The sequence below is a fragment of the Danio rerio genome, chromosome 10 (assembly GCF_052040795.2).
Source record: "Danio rerio strain M-AB ecotype USA chromosome 10, GRCz13ab, whole genome shotgun sequence".
NCBI lineage: Eukaryota > Metazoa > Chordata > Actinopteri > Cypriniformes > Danionidae > Danio > Danio rerio.
In genome coordinates, this window is record NC_141030.1 from 11,300,001 (window position 1) to 11,323,433 (window position 23,433).

General features: G+C 35.7%; 1 protein-coding gene across 4 annotated transcripts in view; it reads right to left on the minus strand.

Moving 5' to 3' along the window:
* The window catches only part of exd3 (exonuclease 3'-5' domain containing 3), a 123,520-nt gene that overhangs the window by 54,127 nt on the left and 45,960 nt on the right, over positions 1–23,433 (minus strand). For all 4 annotated transcript variants that reach the window (XR_015500830.1, XR_015500828.1, XR_015500829.1 and 1 more), the window contains exons 9-18: positions 20,634–20,672; positions 20,373–20,539; positions 18,309–18,459; positions 17,442–17,640; positions 15,574–15,683; positions 15,284–15,461; positions 15,044–15,204; positions 14,284–14,484; positions 9,476–9,529; positions 9,186–9,317 (exon numbers count right to left, since the gene is read on the minus strand). Coding sequence is in view for 1 of the 4 variants with exons in the window: in XM_087270219.1 (XP_087126345.1) it covers positions 9,186–9,317; positions 9,476–9,529; positions 14,284–14,484; positions 15,044–15,204; positions 15,284–15,461; positions 15,574–15,683; positions 17,442–17,640; positions 18,309–18,459; positions 20,373–20,539; positions 20,634–20,672 (1,392 nt within the window). In the remaining 3 variants the exon portion in view is untranslated. The remainder of the gene's footprint in view (positions 1–9,185; positions 9,318–9,475; positions 9,530–14,283; positions 14,485–15,043; positions 15,205–15,283; positions 15,462–15,573; positions 15,684–17,441; positions 17,641–18,308; positions 18,460–20,372; positions 20,540–20,633; positions 20,673–23,433) is intronic.

A 23,433-nucleotide genomic window follows, 5' to 3' on the forward strand; every position in this document is an offset into this window, starting at 1 on the left:
TTATAATGAGTGTCATTTATGTAGACCATATAAGTATATAATCCAGTAACCTAGAGTTAGCATAGTAGTAGTAGAGTTTTAAAATTTAATTTTTATAGAAACCTCTGTAAATCTCAACACAACACAACAATAAAATGTCCAAATCATGTGACCCAATGTTAATAGAGTTAAAAATATATATACACAATAACACTTGCTTTTTACATTTACTTTCCAATCTGTCAAAGTATATTTCTGGGAACTAGAAATATGCATGGTTAGATTAACTTATGCAGTTTAGGTTTAGGTTCAGTCTAACAGTGTTTGGACTCTCAATAGTGATTATTAAACCGCACTGAACTGAGCTAAACTTAAATAAACTTAAACACTGAAAACCGAACTGACACTGTTTCAATTTACTATGATCTTCAATGTGAAGCTGCTTTGACACAATGTACATTGTAAAGGCACCGTACAAATAAAGGTGAATTGAATTGAATGATACAATCAAATTTTGAGTTTACGTGACTTGTTTCTATTAAGTTCAATGAACTTTCATCACAACATGTAAGTTAACTTTATTTCCGTACATGAAATTTACTTTCACATATTTTCTCAGTGCATGAAAGCCTCATTAAGTCGGGTTATCTGATAAGAACTAAAATAAAAATATCTATATTGTGAAATATTATTGACTTAAAATAATCATTTTCAATTCTGATACATCTCACTATGTAATTAATAAATGTCATGCAAAGCTGAATTTTGCTGTATGATAAGATAAATCATTGTTTTAATAAAAAATATAACAAGATAAGTTGAATTCAGAGACATGACATAATACCGACATCTCAATCTGTGTCATTTTCAAAATTATCATGAATAAAGTCTGGAAAACAGTCATGGTAAATCATGCATAATGTAGGTGTGTCGCTTAAACGTCTGACTGCTACCATACGTCTGCATTAAAAGCAATTTCAGTGAATATGTTACATTAGCCGGACATCTAATCCATTTAGTACTCTAGTTAGTGAACTCGGCTTAGCACTGATCCGGTCTTAAACCTGGTGTAGACAGAGAGAGGAATTCACAGGAAGAGGCACTGATAAAGCACAGAGAGAGAAAAGAGGGGATTATGGGCAGGGAGAGGTTAATGATTGGCAATGAGTATCAATGGGCCACACAAGGGGCTTCAGGAATGTGTCTCACAGAGCCGGGGGGCAAGTCACCCAGCCACTGTTAATCAAAGGACTTTACAATCACATAACAAAAGGGTTAACTTAGCATGGGTGGGCTTCCACATACCAGCCCTGGGGTGCGTCACCCAAAAAAACATCTTGGTTCATCTGACCCCCGCTTCCACTTTTCCTGCCATCATACAGTGAGACTGATCACATCATATTCAGACTGGAAATGACCTGTTCTTGGTTTTTTATGGCCGGGGCAGGGGTGATTTTTTATGATATTAAATTAGATTTTGTAGTTTCTGAATACTTAAATTGTGTAAAATTATACAAGATAAAAATGTATCTTCATTATGGTACCTTATATTAAAAAAGTAATTAATTTCTAATTGTGACATTAAAGTTGTATTTAAATTACTTTTCTAATAACAGTATCTGTGGAAGCATTGATTCTGAATAAAAGCAGCATTATATTAAACATTAGTAAAATTAAACATTAAAAAGCAACATTAAAGAAGAATTTATTATTTCACAATATAAAAGTAAAAGCATAATTATTAAAGAGCCCCCATTGTTATTTTTTTTTTTTAAATGAGCTTCCATGCAGTGTGTAACAGCACTGAATGAATGAAAACATCCAGGTGATGTTTAAATCTGTAAGTGCACCTTGTTTAAAGCTATTGATTCTTTAATGAAATAGTTGACTGAGAGTTGAATAAATTAATTGTGTTGGATTCGGATTTTGTGTATCATCGATGTCAATACGGTACATCACCAAATATGTAGCTCCCAATCTGGTATAATGTGAACGCCCTTTCCCTTTAGACACTAGCAGAGCGCGGGGGATCACGGGACTGATCATGACGCGAAGATGACGATCAATGACAGATGGAGATTCAGCTCAATTTCACAACAATACTACAGTATAGCCAACTTAGTGCTGTATTTCTTCCTGTCATTTTTCTGATTTTAGATACAATAACCTACGCTGCAAAGTGGGATTCGTCAGCCACTTGCTTTTAAAGAAAGAGCAACAGAGACTACTAATGTATGGGACTTTGTCAGACTTTTGACAGGGACTTTGACAGTAACCGTTGCAGTTCATATGGAGCAGTTTCTTATTTTTAAAAATGCATACACCTCCAAGACTTTTTAAAAGCAAAAAATAAATAAAGTCCACAATGACTCTTTATATTGAAAATACCTCGTTTTGTGTGTTTTTTCACCAAACCAGTGACACAATTTGAATTTAGCAATTTAGTAGTCTTTATCAGAACTGAGGTTGATTAGTTGATTAACAGACTTAAAAAAACAGACAGGCAAATATATGTATATGTATATATATATATATATATATATATATATATATATATATATATATATATATATATATATATATATATATATATATATATATATATATATATATATATATATATATATATATATATACACATACATACATACATACATACATACATACATACATACATATATATATATATATATACATACATATATACATACATACATATATACATACATAAATTTTTTTAAATATATATATGATTATCTGGTACCTGATACATTTTACAGCAGTTATATTCAGTGGATGTTTTCATCCCAAACGTAACAAAAGGGTAGTAAATTTGCCCAGAGTGTATTGTTTTTTGTTTTTTAAGTTAAAGCATTTTCCCAAAAAATGTGTCAAAATAAGATTTGTCACCAAAAATCATTCTGCTAGCTAAAACACAAAAAAGTTATGGCTAAATTGAGACTCAAAATCACCCAAAGAGTCAGTGGTGTACAGTACCAAATAACAAATACTCAGGAATTGTACTTTAGTAAATAGTTTTAAAAATCTGTACTTTTAATTTCCCTTAAGGACATTTTTAGTGCAGTATTGGCACTGTTACTCCACAACATTCCTTTAACCTGCAGTTTTCTGCACTTTACTATAAAAAGTCAATTTACTTTTTCTTGTTTATTGGGATTAGAAAATTCAGTCCAGTGATTCCTGTCTACACATAGAAGATAAATCGCATCCTAATGAATTACCTCAGGACATGGGCAATTTATAATTGCTGTCAACTATTAGGAAGCATTAAAAGTGTCCAAGAAGATGTCCAAATACATTACATGCATTGACCCAGAGACTGTTTAGATGCATGTCACTGATGGGAAGATGAAGGATGTTTACTGTTTGATGACTGAAATGGCCTTAAACACACAGCAATCACAGGACTATTGAAAGATCATGATTTCAGATTGACATTGTACCCCAATGTCATGGGGACGTTGCATTCAGTTAGCAAATGAAAATCTAGTTGATGTTCGAACCCAACGTCAGGCCGACATCAGGGTCCAATGTCCAACCTAAAATTAACCAAATATCAAGATCTAATGATGTTACAGCTTGACTTTGTGTGACTTTACCTCATGAATAAACATCAGTATTTGACCTTAATATGACACTGGTTTAAGATGTTGGCTCGACAATGGATTTTGGTCACTTTTTCTAACACAACCTTAAATCAATCATATATCAACATCATTTGACGTCATTATTGGACATCAAAATAACGTTGTCCTTAGACGCTGACTAGACATTGAGGGCCCTATCATATATATACAGTCCAGCGCAGAGCGCGTTAGTTGTGCACCTCGCTTAAACATTGCTTAATACACACAGGGTGTACAGCAATACGCAAACATCTTTACATATGAAAAATAATTAAAGGATTAAAATATTGCAAAAAGTATTATTAATTCTAGCCTACATAAATATAAAAACCATACTTTCATGCCTTCTTCATCTCGGGTGGCTTTTTCAGTTTATTCAGAACAATTTGCTTTTGTATAATGTTGTTATTATTATTAGCAGTATTATTTATTATATGCATATTTTTATTTGTTTTATTAAAAACAAGCTTAGATTTGCCCACCTGTCAGGTTTAGATCATATAAGGGACAGCATGTGAATTTGGATATAACTCAGTTTTTTTGACACAAGTTGTTATTATTGTTCATTTATTTGTTTGTTTGCTGGAGATTAGAACTGAATTTAGAAATAGTTTTGAAACAAATCTTTGCGTTTAACAAACAAAATTAATTATTTATATGCTTATGGATGACTGTGCGTACAAGTTACCCTATCCACGATAGTGAAAGTGAAAGCAAAGAATGAGGAGGCTCATCTCTCATTCTCGCGTTGTAAATGCTGTTTCTCGCTAGTGAAGCGTTCAGATTTTCCACTTACAAAGTTCATCATGTAAATAGCAAATGTGCTATGGCACGACACAACTGACTCTTAAAGAAAATGGGAGATGAGACTTTGATTGGTTTATTCTCAAAACACACCTATAATGAAAGAATAAGCTCAACCCTGTTAGACCATGCGCCACGGCACAAAGTGGATTTTTTCGTCCTTAAAATAGCAAAAATGGATTCTGACATACCCTTAATGGGTTTGCACCCTGTGCTTTGCACTTTGCGCATGGATCGTAAAAAAACAGAGCCCTGAATTTTGGTCACCTGAAGTCACAACCTAAATCTAACCTAATATTAATGTGTAATGACGTTATGTGCCTGCTGGACGATAACTAAATGCACTACATGTTATATTAAATGTACAATGTTACGTGTACACACATCCATAAATTACATGTAAGTGCATCAGCGTTTTATAACATAATACTCTCTACTCACTACTTTTGAAAGGGCTACTTTAAACTCATACTTTGAGTAATATTTACAACAGGTACTTTTATTCTACTTACACTACATTTTTAGACAAGTAATGGTATTCTAACTCAAGTATGATTTTTCAGTACCCTTTCCACCACTGCCGAGAGTACGTAAGGGTTAATTGGACAATACTATCATTTATCTCAATAAATTGTGGTGCAATATATTGTACAAAAAAAAATTTGGTATCATGACAGGCCTAAACAGAAGTGAATCATTTATTTGAATGATTTAGCCTGACATGTTTACCGTTCCATAATATTTTAAATGTTTCTTAAATTAAAATATATTGAGTTTAATGGGGAAAAAGTAGCTGTTTTCTAGCCAGACACTTAACGAGAACATATTTTAGAACAGTAAATCGCAATACCGTGAAACCATGATGTTTTTATACAAGGATATCATACCATTAGAATCTTATACCGGCCCATGCCTAGTGTAGAACACAATACTCAATAGATACAAAATTCTCAATACTAAAGTCCCAACACAAGGTCTAATAATTAGATCTGGAAATGTTTGACTTTTGAGTTCGGACCCTACTGAAACCTCAATTCAGTATTTAGGATTTTCTGCCAGTATTTCACGCATCAGAAACAGTGACCTGCTCTGTCTGTCACTGGCGCCAAATCCTGTTTCTGTTTCAACAACCGAATAATTCACACATAAGATAAAATCAACAGATGCACACATAGCCATTTTCCTCTAGCTTTACATAGTGGTTTTCACAGATGAATTTAACATTTAATCCGAATCCAATTTCTTGCCGGTCGAGCAGTGCATCTCTAATTCATAACAAAATGCCACAGTTGTGTTTTCTTTTAAGTACATTTTGTTCAGGACGAAACCAAATGCAAGAATGTGACAGATCTGGCCACCCACTCTGGAAAAGTAGGTGGCCACAAAAAGTTGACACATTTGGGCAAACCACCACCCATGTGGATCTCAGGAGGACCTGCGTCTGGACTTTAGCTGTTTTAGGTGTGAACTTGGTGTGGTAGAAACTTTTGTGACTGTTATGAGGTGTGTGTCAAATGATGCATGCAGAATTGCGCAGTCACAAACGTTTCAGGTTGTCGCATCAACAAGTTAATCTTTCAGACATAAACAATAGCAGGCCATACTAAGTATTATTAGAGAAATAGTTCAATGAGAATTAAACTTCTGTCATCATTTACTCATCCTGATGCTGGTCCAAACCCATATGACTATTTCTTTATGCTGATTTTTTTCCTTTACAGTAAATGTGCATTGGGATAAACAAAGTTGAGGTAGAAAAAAAATACACAAGTGGCAAGCACCATATTAGTAGAAATTGTACTAGTAGTCTGTTTGTGCTATATTTTAACTATTAGATAACTTTATGTAAAATTGACAGCTAAATTTATTTATTAGAAATAGCTTTCAATCCTTATTGAATAAATGAATGAATAAATTAAATCCTTCACTCAACTGTCATTTACACATTTGCTTTTGCATGATATTCTTCAGAAATTGTTACATTTGTCAACCATTTTGCTTTTTTAAACTACTTTTGAAGATTTTTCCTTAACTGAAGCATAAAATACATTAATTACTACATACAGTTATTCAAGTATTTCCCAAGTGATGTTTAACAAAGCAAAGAATTTTTAGAATGCTTTGCACACACACACACACACACACACACACACACACACACACACACACACACACACACACACACACACACACACACACACACACACACACACACACACACACACACACACACACACACACACACACACACACACACACACACACACACACACACATTTATTCATTTCTAATAACTGGTTTATTTTATCTTTGCCATGATGACAGTAAATAATTTTAAGCTTCAATACAGCTTAAAGAGACATTTAAAGGCTTAACTAGGTTAATTAGGTTAACTAGGCAGGTTAGAGTAATAAGGTAAGTTATCGTATAACGATGGTTTGTTCTGTAGACTATTGGAAAAAAATAGCTTAAAGAGGCTAATAATTTTGACCTTAAAATGTTTTATTTTAATTAAGAACTTCTTTTATTCTAGCCGAATTAAAACAAATAAGACTTTCTCTAGAAGAAAAAATATTAATCAGATATACTGTGAAAATTTCCTTGCTCTGTAGAACAATTTTTAAAAAAGAAAAAAAAATCAAAGGGGGGCTAGTAATTCAGACTTTAACTTTATATATATATATATTTTTTTTTTCTTTTTTTTATTGTTATGCTTTTATTTTCAAGAATGATATTTATTTTATTTTGGCTGAAATAAAGAAAAATATTATACAAAATTAAAAAACTGCAAAGATATTCAATTGGCTTTTTTTTTACTATATTCATAAAATGCTCAATAAATGTATCAAAAGTTAGTAAATTTATGGTCCCACTTTATGTTAATTGTACTTGCCGGTAACAACTATGTAGTTACATTGAAATTTAAATACAATGTACTTTTTTTTTTTTTTAGCGTATTGAGGTTGGATATGTGTAAGATTAGGGACAGGTTTGGTGGTGTGGGAAGGTTTAAGTGTGGGTTAAGGTGTAATGGATTGTCAACAGTGTAATTATAGATGTAATAACAGAATTAATTACAGATGTATTTACATGTAAAAACAGTACATAGTAACAAATTATTCATTCTAATGTATGTACATATTAGTTAAGGCCACTTAATATAAAGTAGAACCAAATATATGTATAAAATTATAAATAATGCATTTTGAAACTCCTACTGTATATCTTTTGAACATTCAAAGAATCTTGTATAACGTTTCCACAAAAACATGAAACAGCAGAAAGGTGTTTTCAATATTGACAAAAAGAAACTCTTAAGTGCCAGATCATAATATTAGAATGATTTATGATGGATCATGTGACAATGAAGACTACAATAGTCAAATTTACTAGTTTGCTACAAAAATTATTATTATTTTTTTGTTTTAAACTGGTATAAAGTTGATCAAATCAAGGCAACCTTGAAGAGCAACCACAACTGTAGGCCTGCAGTGGAGCCGGAGGTGCAGCTCTAGTGGAGATCAGCTATTACAGCAGGAATGAGTCAGGCTCATATCTACCTCCATCTCTCTCTTTGTCACACACCCTAGTCTGTCCCTCCCTTTGTTTTTCTCAATATTATCTCTCTACATCTTTCTGCCTGTCCTCTCTTGCAGTGTTCTCCCTCTCTTAACATAAGCTCCTTCCTCATTAGCCCTTCCAATTGATCATTTTATCAATATTACGTTTTGATAATTACAAAAATCTCACTTTACATCACTACTGCTCATACTTCTAACGAAGTAAATTATTACATTTCATCATATTATTAATCATGTGCATTAAGCATGACTTATATCTTAATACAAAGTAATTAGCAGGCAACCATTAAGAAAGGCCTAGATAAAATTATACTATAACTATTGAACGCTCTGATTAACATAATTCTGCTTTTTTTTCAGGAAGAAAAACAGGTTTAACCGCAAGGACAGATGGCCCAAGGATAGAGCCCTGAGGGACACTGCAAGTCATGGGATTTCTAGACACTGATGTGAAGCAATGTTTTCAAGAAATTCATCATCAGCATAAAAGCCTTTTCCACTTGATCTAGCAAGAATTTATCCAGCAACCATCAAAAATGACCAATCAGTCACCCATCAACGACACTAGCAACCATTTCTAATGATAACCATATACACCTTTTGGTCTTAACCATTCTGTTTGTCTCCTGTTTCTTCTTATCCCTCCGGTAATTGTTCATTTCCTTATCCATATCCATTGTCTTAATTCTGATCATCATGTGTGTGAGGAAATGCCTAAGAAAAATTCTGTCTGCGCCTATTCTAGAGAAAACGTCAATGGCATCTAAAGCCAGTGATTCACAGGAGAAGTGTCACCACATAAGCCTTCTATCTCCTCAGGCTTCCTTCCGCTCTCACAGCTCTTATGTCTGCACATTCAACACAGATGGAGAAACTTCTGTCGATATATTCAGATATCTCACTATACAAAGTCACAAAGGAACGACAGCCATACAGGAAATAACCAACCAGCATTCTGCGTCATAAATTCTGTAAGATCTTTAATAACAAACCTTATGTCAAAGTCTATTCAACTTATCTAAAAGGTGTTTCCATGTAATGTCAGCACAATTTTTTTATTGGATATGACTTGATTAAGAGTATTAAAGAATGTTTTCCCCTTCTAATAATAGATACAAGGTTACCATTCCTTTTAAAAAGGTAGAGGTTTTTGAGACAGACTTTAACAACTGACCTGGCAACGGCTGAATATGTCTGCTGGAGTAAGGTGAACGTGAAAATGTTGGAGAACACGCACAGCCTGGTCTCGTGCCTTTTCTGAACAGTCCAGAGTCAGGCAGCGGCCCTCTCCAACCTGTGAGCGTAACTTTACACACAGAAACACAATTTAATATACAATTTACACATACACAACATACACAATTTCATATTTTAAAGCATAATAGGCACACAACCTATGTAGGCAGTAGTCTGCAAGAAAGCTCACAGAGGTAGCAGGAGTCTCAACGTTTCAAACACACTTACTGATTGGTAGGGCTGGCCTGCAGTAAGGATGACACGACCTTCAGCACGAGCCAGCTGGGAAAAAAGAAATACAACATAACATGAATGCAAAGACTTTTTAAGAATATATTAGGAAATTCTAAATAATAATAATAAAAATAATAATAATAATAATGAAAAGGGGATTTAGCTATTTAGCTTTAGCATGAGATTTACTTGATTGCTAAAACAATTACTATACAAAAGTACTATACTTTACAACTTGGGAATTCACCTTTTTCCATGTATAACAATGTATATAACAACTTGTTTTGTCTTTAATAAATTGTATAGACGAATTAACAACCTACGTGACACATGGGTTTCCGATTGCAAAAAAAACTGGTGGCAATAGTAAACATGTCATGCTGTGCAGTAGGATGCCAAATTTAAAGTCCAAAAATGGAAAACTTTACATTTACCGTACACCACTCTGCTTTTAATGCCGTCTGCAGACGTCTTTGACTAAAAAGGGGGCTGAGTGAAGTGCCCACCTAATTAGAAATGCTGGACTCTGAAGTTCTCATGTTATTTCAGTTCATGCTATGCTGAATCATACACATTACTCATTTTTGATTGCAGCAATGATTTTAGCAAAAACAGTTTAATATGGTAAATTTAACTGCGGACACTGCTAAGAATGAAACGTGAAAGTGTAAGTTAGTAATGTAAAGTTGGTTTTATATTCACACATTCATTCAGTAACAACTTGTGACACACTCCCTATATTGTTTAACATGGCACTTTGAATACTCGGTCTGAAATAACCTGCAAGTGTGACTTGAAAACAACATTAACACTGTTTATTTGACTGTGAACAATGTTGCACTTTGATAGTCATTGGCTGCTAATATGATTTTGCTATTTAGAGTTTGCAAATAATATTTTTTATGGAATTATATTATTAAGGAGAAAGTCTAAATGTCCAAATTTAAAAGCAACTTTACCTCTATGTAAGTTCACATACCCTGTCATAAGTTCAGGTATAGTTCGCTGTCAGAATGCAGTAGTTTTGCTTGTTGATGATTACCCAGGCCTTGTATAACATTAGCTCTGTCTTTTTTCCTTGTCTTTGGCTAGGTAGTACCTCGGTTTTTAGCACTACATAGTTTTGAATCTGGTAATCATGGAACATTATTTCTTGCACATGACCATACAGGTCTCTTTTTATATTGACTCACTTATATCTGTGAACTTACATGGTAACTAGATGTGTAAGTAGTATGTAACTACAGTGTATGTACTAACTGGTACATAGTATTTACCTGGGTAATACTGGTGTAACTACATACATGTAACAACCCACTGAAAAGTATGTGTAAGTTCAAATGTATGTGTAACAGGACATTGGTAACAACACTAAGTACACATCTGTAACAAGAACTATGTAAGTGCATTGCGTAACAACAATATGTACTTGCAGGTGTTTTCCCACACCTGTTTGCATACCATGTTCTTGTAAACATTGTATAGCAGAACAAATGCAGCATTGGGTTTCATCTTGTGATAACAGTGTACTTACATGGTAACTCCAGAGGAAATGAAAATCGGGTTTACATCAGAACTCAACGTCAGCCCGATGTCAATGTCTCAACGTTACCACTATGACATCTATCTGACGTTGAATTTTGGTTGCCATAACTGATGATTAAATGTAATTATTTGAAGTCAATAAGATGTTGGTTTAAGATGTTGGCTCAACATTGGATTTTGGTCACTTTCTAACAACCTAAAATCAACCAAATATCAATGTCATTTGATGTCATTATTGGACATCAAAATAATGTTGTCCTTAGACGCTGGCTAGACATTGAATGTTGGTCACCTGACATCACAAACTAAATCTAACCTAATATTAACATCTTATGACATTGTGTGCCTGTTGGGCAATAGCTAAATGCACTACAGAATGTTACGTTTACACACATCCACAAATTACATGTAAATGCATCAACTTTTAACAGCGTAATACTCACTACTCGCTAATCAGGAGTACTTTTAAAAGGGCTACTTTTTACTCCTACTTTGAGTAATATTTACAACAGGTACTTTAACTCTACTCACCCTACATTTTTAGGCAAGTAATGGTACTTTTACTTAAGTATGCTTTTTCAGTACTCTTTTCTCCACTGCTGAGAAGTAACTATGTCAGTACACTGTTAATAATGTGTTGGGTTAGGATTTATAATATACAGTAGTTTGTGACCATTTTGGAAGGACACTTTAAAAAAAATAAAAAAAGTTACACTTTATTTACACACAGTATTTACAGTTCCTGAACAGTTTCCATGCAAGTACACTGTTGTTAACCAGTTGCACAGAGGATTATGTTTTATATATTACACAGTAATTTGTGACTTTTTTACACTTTATATTGAGTGGAGAATTCCTGTGGAGTTACCATGTATGTACACTGGTATCACAAGGTGAAACCTTCTAATGCAGCATTAATTCAGCCATACAGTACATTGCTCACAAGAACATGGTATGCAAACAGGTGTGGGAGTGGGAAAACCTGCACGTACATATTGTTGTTACGCAATGCACTTACATAATTCTTGTAACAGATGTGTACTTTCTTAGTGTTTTTACCAATGTCCTGTTACACATTTGAACTTACACATACTATTCAGTGGGCTGTTACATGTGTGTAGTTACACCAGTATTATACACGTAAATACTATGTTCCAGTGTGTACATACACTGTAGTTACATACTACTTACACATCTAGTTACCATGTAAGTTCACAGGTATAAGTGACTATAAAGTGGGACCAACATGGTAAATAAAATTGTATATATTTTTTGCAGATTTTTGTTATTTTTGAAAATTTTTATCTTACATATAAATCTGGGCTACTAATTTTGGAACCCTTATTGTAAGTTACTTTGTTAGATTAGCTCCAGATTTGACTTCAGTACTGAAAAATATGTTAAAAATATGTTATATTACTATAAAATATTATATTGTAAAGCATCTTACAGAAAATGTTTATTTAGATAAGAGATTTGTAAGAAGCGTACTCATATATGCTGACCATTTAGGAGAATTATAGAGGAACTTTTATTATGTAATCACTACATAATCACTGTATAATCTGCCACTATTAAAATTCACTGTTAAAACATATAGAAATACATTCAAGTGATGCAGAGCAAAACACACAGAAGTAAACAGCGATGAAGTAAGACCATTCAGACAGCATATGCAACACGTATTGATGTATTGACCATGACAAAAACAACTTAAAAACAACTTTGCTCAACCTGCACGGCAATAGCATGCATAGGGAGAATCATTTAAAAAGTGTTGAAATATGACCTTTAGGATGTGCAAAAACAGAAAAACATACAGCCATCAATATAAAGGCTAGAATCCTATTGGAGCCTGGAAATAACGTGATGCTCATGCTACACCACTGTTTCATGATGACTATAGGAAAAGCCTGTATATAAACTGTGGGTTTTGAAACATTTGTAGGAGAGAGATCGATCGACCAACTCTGCTGTAACAATAAACTGCTTCAACTTGACAACTTTAAAGACCTCAGCCTCTTTTTTGAAACTTAGAAGATGTTTGTCAAGATCCAGCGCAACTTTCCACAACAACCACTGTAGATTAGGGTGCCAAGTAGGGATGTAACAATTCACCCGACTCACGATTCAATACAATGTAATCTCACGATATGATTTAGTCATAATGTTTTTACACAATTAAAAAAAAATTAAGGTAAAGAGACCTTTTTTTCTGCCATAACTAAATTTCTATTTTAAAAACAAACTACAAAAGAAAAAAAATAATAATACAAACTAAAGAAGACTCACTAATATAAACAAAATAAAACTGTGACTGTGCTGGGATTTTACAAATTTTTTTAAAGAAATATCAGCATATCTATGTGTTCTTATGTAAGCTAAGGTATTTGAACATTTACAATGTCCCCTGCTGAAAAAATATCTGTAACTGAGAACTGAGATGGCTGTTGAAGAAAGGAAAGCCTTTCCTAAACCAGAGAGCAGTGTGTACAGAGGTGGTCTGCTTCAGGGGACTGGCCACTGGCATAAAATACTGATTATAAAATTACTAATTATATAGTAGGATAGAGACAGGAGTTGAACATGATTATGAAGGTGAATAATTAAAATTACTTGTATAATTAATTAGTGTAAGTATCAGCGTGACACACTTAAAAAGTGATAATCTAGAACATTTTTAAATATTCAATAATAATAAGCAAATGATTAAAATATGCATTAACTATTTTGAAAAGGAGAGGGTAAAAATAATATAATACCCGCTTCTGTAACAAAACACCTGAAAAACATCTTCACACTTTCGCTATGAAAACACTGATGCACCATATGACCCCCTGGAGCACTTGTTGGAGCAAGCGGAGCTGCAAATAATCTGCTCTGCGTGATTTGGCTTATTAATTTTTTATTTTTTTTGTGCGTTGATGTCTTTGACATTAGTTTTTCACTGTGCTAATGGTTTATGTGCATCATATTTGTTGTTCTGTGCAAGTAAATGTCTTTTTGTCGTATTTGCAAACAATTTGTGTTTTGTCTGAATTCACCGGCTCAAGGTGAATCGTTACTGCCTAGCCTTAAAAGACATATCTCTTATTTGACATTATTTGGCTTAATAAGAGCATGTAAGTGCTAAACAGAACCGAGCCCTGCAGGACACCACATGCCCTGAAGGTTCACTTACATTTTTGTCTCACTTTTTTTTTTTATTTAAATTTACTTAATACAGTCATATTAAATATTAAAAAGAGTTGACTAACCTCTGCTGCTACTTTATGGTCATCTGTGTTTTCCAGCATTTTGACATCCACTCCAAGACAACGCAAAAAACGACCCAGACCCTGCAGCATGTTGTCACATACAACTCGCAGCTCTGGCGGCTTGATGGTGGGCCCTTGATAATCTGAATTCACCTTAAAGTCATTATCCACAGAGTGCGGCTCATTCACCTTCTGCCGACCCTAAAGATAAAACATACTCCATCTTCAAGGTGAAGTTGACATTATTTTGACATTTAGCAGGCGCATCCAGTAGAAAACAATTCACACTGTAGCGGTGAGAGTTGTGCGTGCCTTTCAGTGCAATGTAAACAAAAGATTTTATTATTAAAATCATTATGTATGTATCTGAACGCATAAATAGCCCTGTGATAAATTATACATAAAGTATTTTCCCAATACTAAGGAAGGGCATTCGCTGCATAAAATATAATTTTTTATTACGTTTATTCCGCTGTGGCGAACCCTGATGAATCAGGGACTAAGCCGAAGAAAAATTAACGAATGAATACGTAAAATATGTAACAGCTTTAAATGTCAAATTATAAAATGAATAGAAAAAAATATTGCATACATTTTATATATGATACTCCCTCTATTTTCTGCATTACACAAACTCCACATGCTCTCATCAGCTAGTTTTATATTGAAATTTATGACAGTAACTATGACAACAGAGTAATTTTCTGGTCTACAGGCTCATAAACAGCACAGTCAGAGGCTCACAGACCCATAAACTGACCTCTCTTCTTTTAAACTGCTTCTTGTCTTTGGGCTTTTTCTCCTCTTGGCTCTTGGGCTTCTGGGCTGTGGGAATAGAGCGAAGATCCTCTGGCAATCCAAAAGCTTTGGGATCTCGAGAGAGGATGAGGTAGATGTCTAGCAAACAGTATGCATCTGCAGCTAAGATACACAAAAGAAAGACAATGAGAGAAAGATCAAACATATCTTGCCACCATCTAGAACATAAATTGTGGGTTACCAGCATAGCGGAGTTGGCTGGTCCGCAGCGGCCGGCGCTCCCAGTTGGACAGTTGCTCGGATTTGTTGAGTGGTTTTCCCAACACCTGCTGTACTAGCAGACTTAGGCCCTTCTCAGCAGGTCCCTCACTCACTTCCACAGACCTGCACCCTTTGTTGCCCAACCAGCACCGCTGAAGCTGGAGAGACAAAGGTCAAAAGTAGACAGAATCTACACAAGTTCCAACATCAGGTAATGATCTCTAAATATTTCTGCTTAATCAGAATTTAAATAGATATTAGCAGCAGCACCTCCTGATGAATGAGGAGCAAGTCCAAAACTCCTTCCATTTTCATGGGCTCCTCCCTGAGATCAGGCCACGTGCTGACCAGACTCCGCAAGTCTCCAGACATCCCATAGCCTAAATACACACATACACAATCTAGCAATGCTACCCAAAGTGGAAATTTCTATTTGAATATCTTTTCTGGCAGTTTACCGACGGAAGCCTCATGAAACCCAAAGTATACCTTGTATTTCTGTCAGACTGTATTCACACTTGGTAGCTTTGATAAAAAAACGAATATGTTCCCTGTCAAAAAGGTACACATAACAGCCTAATTTCATATGCTGCCAACACCCCTTATATTAAAGGGTTAGTTCACCCAAAAATGAAATTCTGCTGTTAGTTACTCTTCAAGTTGTTTCAAACCCCAGAGACCTTCGTTCATCTTCAGAACACAAATGAAGATATATTTGATGAAATCTGAGAGCTCGCTTATCCTCCAAAGACAGAAAGTCGAGCAAAGACCAATAGCACCAGGGTTTGGTATCAAAACCCAGTGCCATTATGGCACCAGTACCTATGTAACCGGTGTGCACAGGACCGAATCAGCATATGAATTTTGGTGCATAATTTCAGTGCCACTGGTGCTGCAACAAAGACGTGAGAAGCATCAAGGGGTACATCAACGGCACACATAGGTACACATTGTGTCATACCAAAGACAATAGAATGCTTACAGGGACTTTGGTCACACCATCTCTAAACATTTAGGTGTGAACTGTTATATCGGATTTCATGTGACTTTTACATAATCTTTGAGCAACATGCATCATCATTTTGTGCTGCAAACATCCTTCACTCCTCAGCATCATAGTAAAATGGCACACAAGGCGATTACAGTATTACAGAAAGTTGGTTGTTCATGTTGAAAAAGATTTTAAAGGCAAAACTGGTGCTTGTTAACTAATCTGGTTAACGATTGAGGCACGGGTTGATTGCAAAGCCAAAGAGCGTTGTGGGAGTTGCGAGTGGGGATCCGTGTGCAAAGGAGGGGGAACTTTCTCTCTGAGAGAAAAAAGGGCAGGTGCTTAAGCACCCAACACCCCTGCACGTGTCTGTTTTTTATAAGGAAGTAAAATTTAAAAACTCTGCAAATGGAGATCAACCAACTCCTCCTACACAGTTCAGTCTGCGGCTGCTCATAAACCCTTGATGAGTTTACTACACCGGTGGTCAGAAAGACTCACACCTTGGTTGTCATAAATCATAAATTATCAGTGTTTTCAATCACAAGAGACTTATTTTAGGTCTCAAAATCTGAAATACACATTAGTAGTAGCAGAACAACCCTTTACAGTTCATGAAATACACCTCGGTTGTCTGTGAAAGGGGAAATAATCATATAGGCATGATCCGACAACGTGCTTACTCATGCAGTATACACATTGTGTGCATAGAAGAGTCAGTTGAGGACCATGCTCTGTTTACACAGCAAATCTAATATTGGCCACATTGATAAGAGCAGTGTGAACAGCCATGCAAAAAAAATCTGATCTGGAAAAAAAAATCAGATTTGAGCCTCGCAGTGTGAACTTAGCTTTAGTTCTGAACAACCTTTTAACAGCACTTTTCATTTTTGAGGGAACTCTAATAATGCAACCCCAAAAATAACAAAACAAATCAATAACAGGACAAGATGTCACATGATGCAACCAAAACATTGTAGCAATGATGATGATGAAGATGAAAAGCCTTTTTTTGTCACATACACTTTTACATGCAGTGAAATAAGACCCCCCTGACCAATGATGCCAATCATACATTTTACGCGTAACTTAGCATTCACACACACACAAAACACTTTATGCCTTCAATTAAGATTATTTCTCCTACCCAGCTTGAGAATTTTCTTGTCGGACAACAGAGCCCTAATGAAGTCCACAGTGGTGCTGTGGTGGCTGATGGCGTGAGCACAAAGGTCCAGCAGAAACACCTGATCCTGTACAGCCAGCTGGATCAGAGCCACGCGCTGAGACGACACTGTGCCAAAACCGGCCCTCCACTCCATGTCCATTCCAACCACACAGCCCGACTGAGAAATAATGACATATTGAGACATATAGTGGAAACCAGAATGCATCTGTATCTGCTAACATAAAGCCGCATTCAATCTCGTTTTTTTATCACATGGTTGCACTGCATTTACATATCGAAGACATAGGGATTAAAAACAACATCGGAGAGTATCGAAAATGTTCAATTGACTTTTTGTAAAAAAAAAAAAACAACAACTGTGTATCAATGTGCAATATAGCGGTCTTGGGTGACTTGGGTAGATTTGTATTGTCCAAAGATGTGTGTTGTAATGATTTAGATTTTGACATCAATCTGATTGGTATTTTAACCAGTTATTTTCAGCTTCTCAACATCAACTGCCCAATGGGTTTTGCTTATACCCCCATGATCACTGCTTTGTAGCATGTCACGTCACAATTTCAACTACAGAAAAACAAAAATCATTACCAGTAATGGGAAAATTTATGTTTAAATGTAATATATTATAATCTTGAGTCAGTTTTTTTAAATAACTTTTTAAGCTAAAACTAATATGAAAGTACGTGTTCTGTTGTTTTTGCATACATTCTTTAAAGATTAAAATAGAAATACGATTTTTTACATTAAAAGTAACTTTACCCAACACTGATCATAACATAGCTTATTAAATAAATAATATTAAAGGTACAGTAGTAGTAGTGTTACCTTTAAAACAGCTTCTCTGCACTTGTCAACCTCCTCTAGTGTCTCTACAAAGTGGACGTTCTCTCTGGGCAGAGGCAGCTGGTAGTATTTCTCCTGATCAGACTGTAGAGGCTCCCAGGACTCTGGTGGACCGCTAACAGAACCCAACTCTCTATGATAGAAATACACTTGTCAGGGTGTATGTGTGTGTGTGTGTACAGATTTGGCTGTTCTTGGAAGGCAAACTACTTTCACAAATACTAAAAGGTAAGAAAACAGTTATGTTTAGGGCACAAAAATGAACACTTGTCACACACCAAATAAAAATTAAAATTGTCAGAGTCGCTGAGTATTAGAAACCGTGTTACTCGACAGTTTGCTGAAACATTTTTTTACAATGCATAAAAACTATGCATGGTTTAGTAGGATTGTCAATCTTCAAAGACTAATATAATATATAATAATAATAATAATACTAATATACACTCACCGGACACTTTATAAGGTACACCTCACTAGTACCGGGTTGCCTTCGTGGCATAGATTCAACAAGGTAATAGAAATATTCCTCTGAGATTTTAGTCCATATTGACATGATAGCATCATGCAGTTGCAACAGATTTGTCAGTAGCACATCCATGATGCGAATCTCCAGTTCCATCACATCCCAAAGGTGCTCTATTGGATTGAGATCTGGGGACTGTGGAGGCCATTTGAGTACAGTGAACTGATTGTCATGTTCAAGAAACCAGTCTGAGATGATTCCCGCTTTATGATGTGAAGCGTTATCCTGCTGGAAGTAGCCATCAGAAGATGGGTACACTGTGGTCATAAGGAGATGGACATGGTCAGCAACAATACTCAGGTAGGCTGTGGCATTGATACAATGCTCAATTGGTACTAATGGGCCAAAAGTGTGCCAAAAAATATCCCCCAAATTATCATACCACCACCACCAGCCTGAACTATTGATGGAAGGCAGGATGAATCCATGCTTTCATGGTGTTGATGCCAAATTCTGACCATACCATCCGAATGTCGCAGCAGAAAACGAGACTCATCAAACCATGCAACATCTTTCCAATCTTCTAAAGTCCAATTTTGGTGAGCCTGTGCAAATTTTAGCCTCAGTTCCTGTTGTCAGGTGACAGGAGTGGCACCCGGTGTGGTCTTCTGCTGCTGTATCCCATCTGCCTCAAGGTTCGACATGTTGTGCGTTCAGAAATGCTCTTCTGCATACTTCGGTTGTGAGTGGTTATTTGAGTTAGTTACTGATGCCTTTCTATCAGCTTGGACCAGTCTGGCCATTCTCCTCTGACCTTTGGCATCAACAAGGCAATTGGGCATACAGAACTGCCGCTCCCTGGATATCTTCTCTTTTTCGGACTATTCTCTGCAAACCCTAGAGATAGTTGTGCGTGAAAATTCCAGTAGATCAGCAGTTTCTGAAATATGCTCTTTCGGCATCAACAACCATGCCATGTTCAAAGTCGTTTAAATCAACTTTCTTCCCTATTCTGATGCTCTGTTTGAACTGAAGCAGATTGTCTTGATCATGTCTACATGCCTAAATGCATTAAGTTGCTGCATTGTGATAGACTGAATAGAAATTTGCACATATAGGCAGTTGGACAGGTGTACCTAATAATGTGGCCAGTGAGTGTATATCATTTTTACTATTATGATTAAATTATTTATATTTATTTTTAATATGTATGTAAAAATATATATATATTTAATTAAACTGTGATTGTTTAACACAATCAGTGTTAATATATAAATACATACACACAAATACACTTGCATGTGTAAGTGTTTTCAGTAGTTCAGATTAGTTGAATTTACTGTAAATGATCCACACAATCTCTACATGAATGTTTGAAAGCAGAAAAGAAAATAAAGATGTATGAATAAAAAGTACATTTAAAGCCATTACTGTGTGTGGTATTATTTGGGTGTTAAAGTAGTTATAATACGGTGTCTTTACAAACATAATTTAGTGTGTATAATGTGTGTGTGTGTGTGTGTATAATATGTGTGTGTGTGTGTGTGTGTGTGTGTGTGTGTGTGTTTTTTAGTACGTACAACTGCTGGGAAGATAGGCTCTGAATTTTGTCCCAGACTCCAATGGGAAGCCTGTTTCTGGGTAATTTGTAATGTGCAGACCACTGAGCAGCAGCCTTGAGACTGCAGTGTTTGACCAGCAGCTGAACCAGCTGAACCTGCAGCTCCAAATCACCTTCAATCATGGCCTACAATCAAACACACACACGCACGCACGCACACACACTCATTTAAATCCCCATAATATTGCTTCAGTGGTGAATCAGAGGAGTATTATTGTACCTGCACATGGTCTCTCCAGTTCTCTTCTGACATGCCTTTCTGTCAGACAAAGACAATAAATCAGACGCTTGTAAAAAACTGTCAGACAGTATACAATTTTTGCAATGCATTTCACCGCTATAACAATGTATTTTTATGGACACAATATATTCAGCAGTAAATATATAGGGCTCTATTTTAACGAACTAAATCTAAAGCACAAAAACAATATGCATGTGTCTGAATCCACTTTTGCTATTTTAAGGATAGAAAAATATGCTCTGAGCCCTGGCGCATGGTCTAACAGGGTTGTGCTTATTCTCTTAAGTTCTGGGTGTGTTTTGAGCATAACTTGCATTAAATCAATGAGTCTCATCTCTCATTCCCTTTAAGAGTCAGGTGCATAGTGCTATGCAGCATTTACTATTTACATGGCGGACTTTGTAAGTGAAAAAACTGAGTGGAAAAACTGAACGCTCCACTAACGAAAAAACTGTAAAAAAAACTTTACTCTACTTTACTCCTTTACTTTCGTGAATAAGGAAACACAGGACATCCATAAGCCTACACAATTAATCTTGTTTGTTAAGTAAAAAAAAAAATTGTTACAAAACAATTTTTGAATTCAGTTCTAATTTCTAGCAAACGAATAAATGAACAATAACATCAAAGTATGGTCAAAAAATTGAGTTATATCCAAACACTAGGGATGTAACGGTATTGTAAATACCGTCATACCGCAATATAAATTTTTTTCGATATTACCGAACTCGCATGACTCGGTAAAACTATAGGTCTTCTGAGAAAATTTGCTCAGGCGAATGAAGCGAACGGGAGGTAGCTTAAACTACATTTCCCATCAGCCCAGGCGTGGCCATAATCCTTTGCGGTCTGTTGTCGCTACAGATCCAGTAATGCGGAAATGGAGTGTGCTGCTAGTAGCGGAGATGAAAAAAAGATGGAAATGATCGAACCTAAAGCGGGTGTTGTCGCCGCGTACTGAATAGCAGTGTTGTCGCGCGCGTTCTGATCAGCTGTGTTGTCGCGCGCGTATTGTAAAGCGCTGAGGGGGGGTTGAGCGCGCATACTCAAGAGCGGTGTTGTCTACTGAAGGGCTGGACGGAGGTTGTGTCGCGTCGCGGGGGCACTTTTGATCGTTTTGGAAGGGCATTTTCTATCCAAGACTAAAAAGGGCATGTGCACTGCACAGGTTGAGCCCTATGTGTGCACATGCCTGCAAGTTGGGGAATACGACTAATAGCAGTCATGGGGACTGCAGAAACACAGCACACTGTTCAGATTGATGCAGACATTGACTTGTACCGCAAAGAGATCTCTATCTCACTCATGGTTTGTCTTCTCAAGTGGAGGAAAGACAATGCACAACATTACCCACTGCTGTCAACATGGGCCAAGCCATATCTCTGTCCCAGAATCCTCAGTCCCAAATGAGAGGGTTTTTTTCTGTTGCAGGGGACATTGTAAATACCCAGAGATACCAGCTTTTACCAGATTATAGTTATATGATAATTTTCCTTTAAACCCATCTCTATCTAAGTAAGTGAGTGAGTGATTAAATGTTGAATGTGATGAGTTTTCAACAATACTTAATTGAAACTTTATTTTTTTTACATGGTTTAATAATTTTTTGTTATTAAAATTGAAGTTCCTGTTTCAAAGCTTACAGATAGATGGCTAATTTGTATGTCATTGACACTTTTGGCACTTTTTTGGAGTATTTTCATTAGTTTTGTTTTTCCTGTAAATGGTTCAATAAATACCGTACCGTGACATTCATACCGAGGTATTACCGTACCGTGAAATTCTGATACCGTTACATCCCTACCAAACACACATCCTATTCTTACGCCCCAAATGGTGATGCATACGTCTTCAAAACCCGACAGATGGACAAATATAAACTTGTTTCTATTGCAACAAATATAAATATGCATATAATAAATAATACTGCTAATAGTTAACAACATTATACAAATGCAAATTCTCATTAATAAACTGAAAAAAGTTCAGTATATTGAACTGAAGATGAAGAAGGTATGGACGTAGTGGTTTTTATATTTATGTAGAAAATAATAATTTTTGTAACATTTTAATCCTTTATTTGTTTTCATATATAAAGATATTTGTGTATTGCTGTACACCCTGTGTGTATTAAGCATGTGTGAGCATTTGGAACTGCATAGGAGCATAACTGACGCACTCTGCACTGCACTTTAGAGCAGTCTATTTCAGTTCCTCAAAATACCAATGCACCAGCAATGCACCTTAAAACACCTCCTTTATAGACTAGCACATCCATGAGTCAAGTGGTGCAAATGGATTTGCTATTTAAACAATGTGGCGCAAAACATGAAAATTAGGGTTGTGCTGGTCTAAAAATAGCAACAAAATGCACCAAACATGTCTAGTTGTGCCTTTTTGTGCCGTGTGTGTATTAGGGCCCATAATAAGGCTAAAATGCATTTTATTCATTTGGATGTCATCTGTTAACAAAAGTAAAAAAGCAAATGAAGTTTTAGCTAGTTATGCACGATACATACGGCGGCCAGTGGTTAGCGCGCCGACATATGGTGCAGTAGCACGTCAGGGCGTCGTGAGTTCGAATCCCGGCTCGAGGACATTTTCCTACCCTACCCTCTCTCTCTCCCCCACTTCACTCTCTGTCTCAATACTGTCCTATCTAATAAAGGCAAAAAGGCCAAAAAAATCTTTAAAAAATAACAACAAAAAAATCGATCCGATTCAAAACAAAATTAGTCTGATATCTTTGAGCCGATAAATTACATAATTGTACAGAACT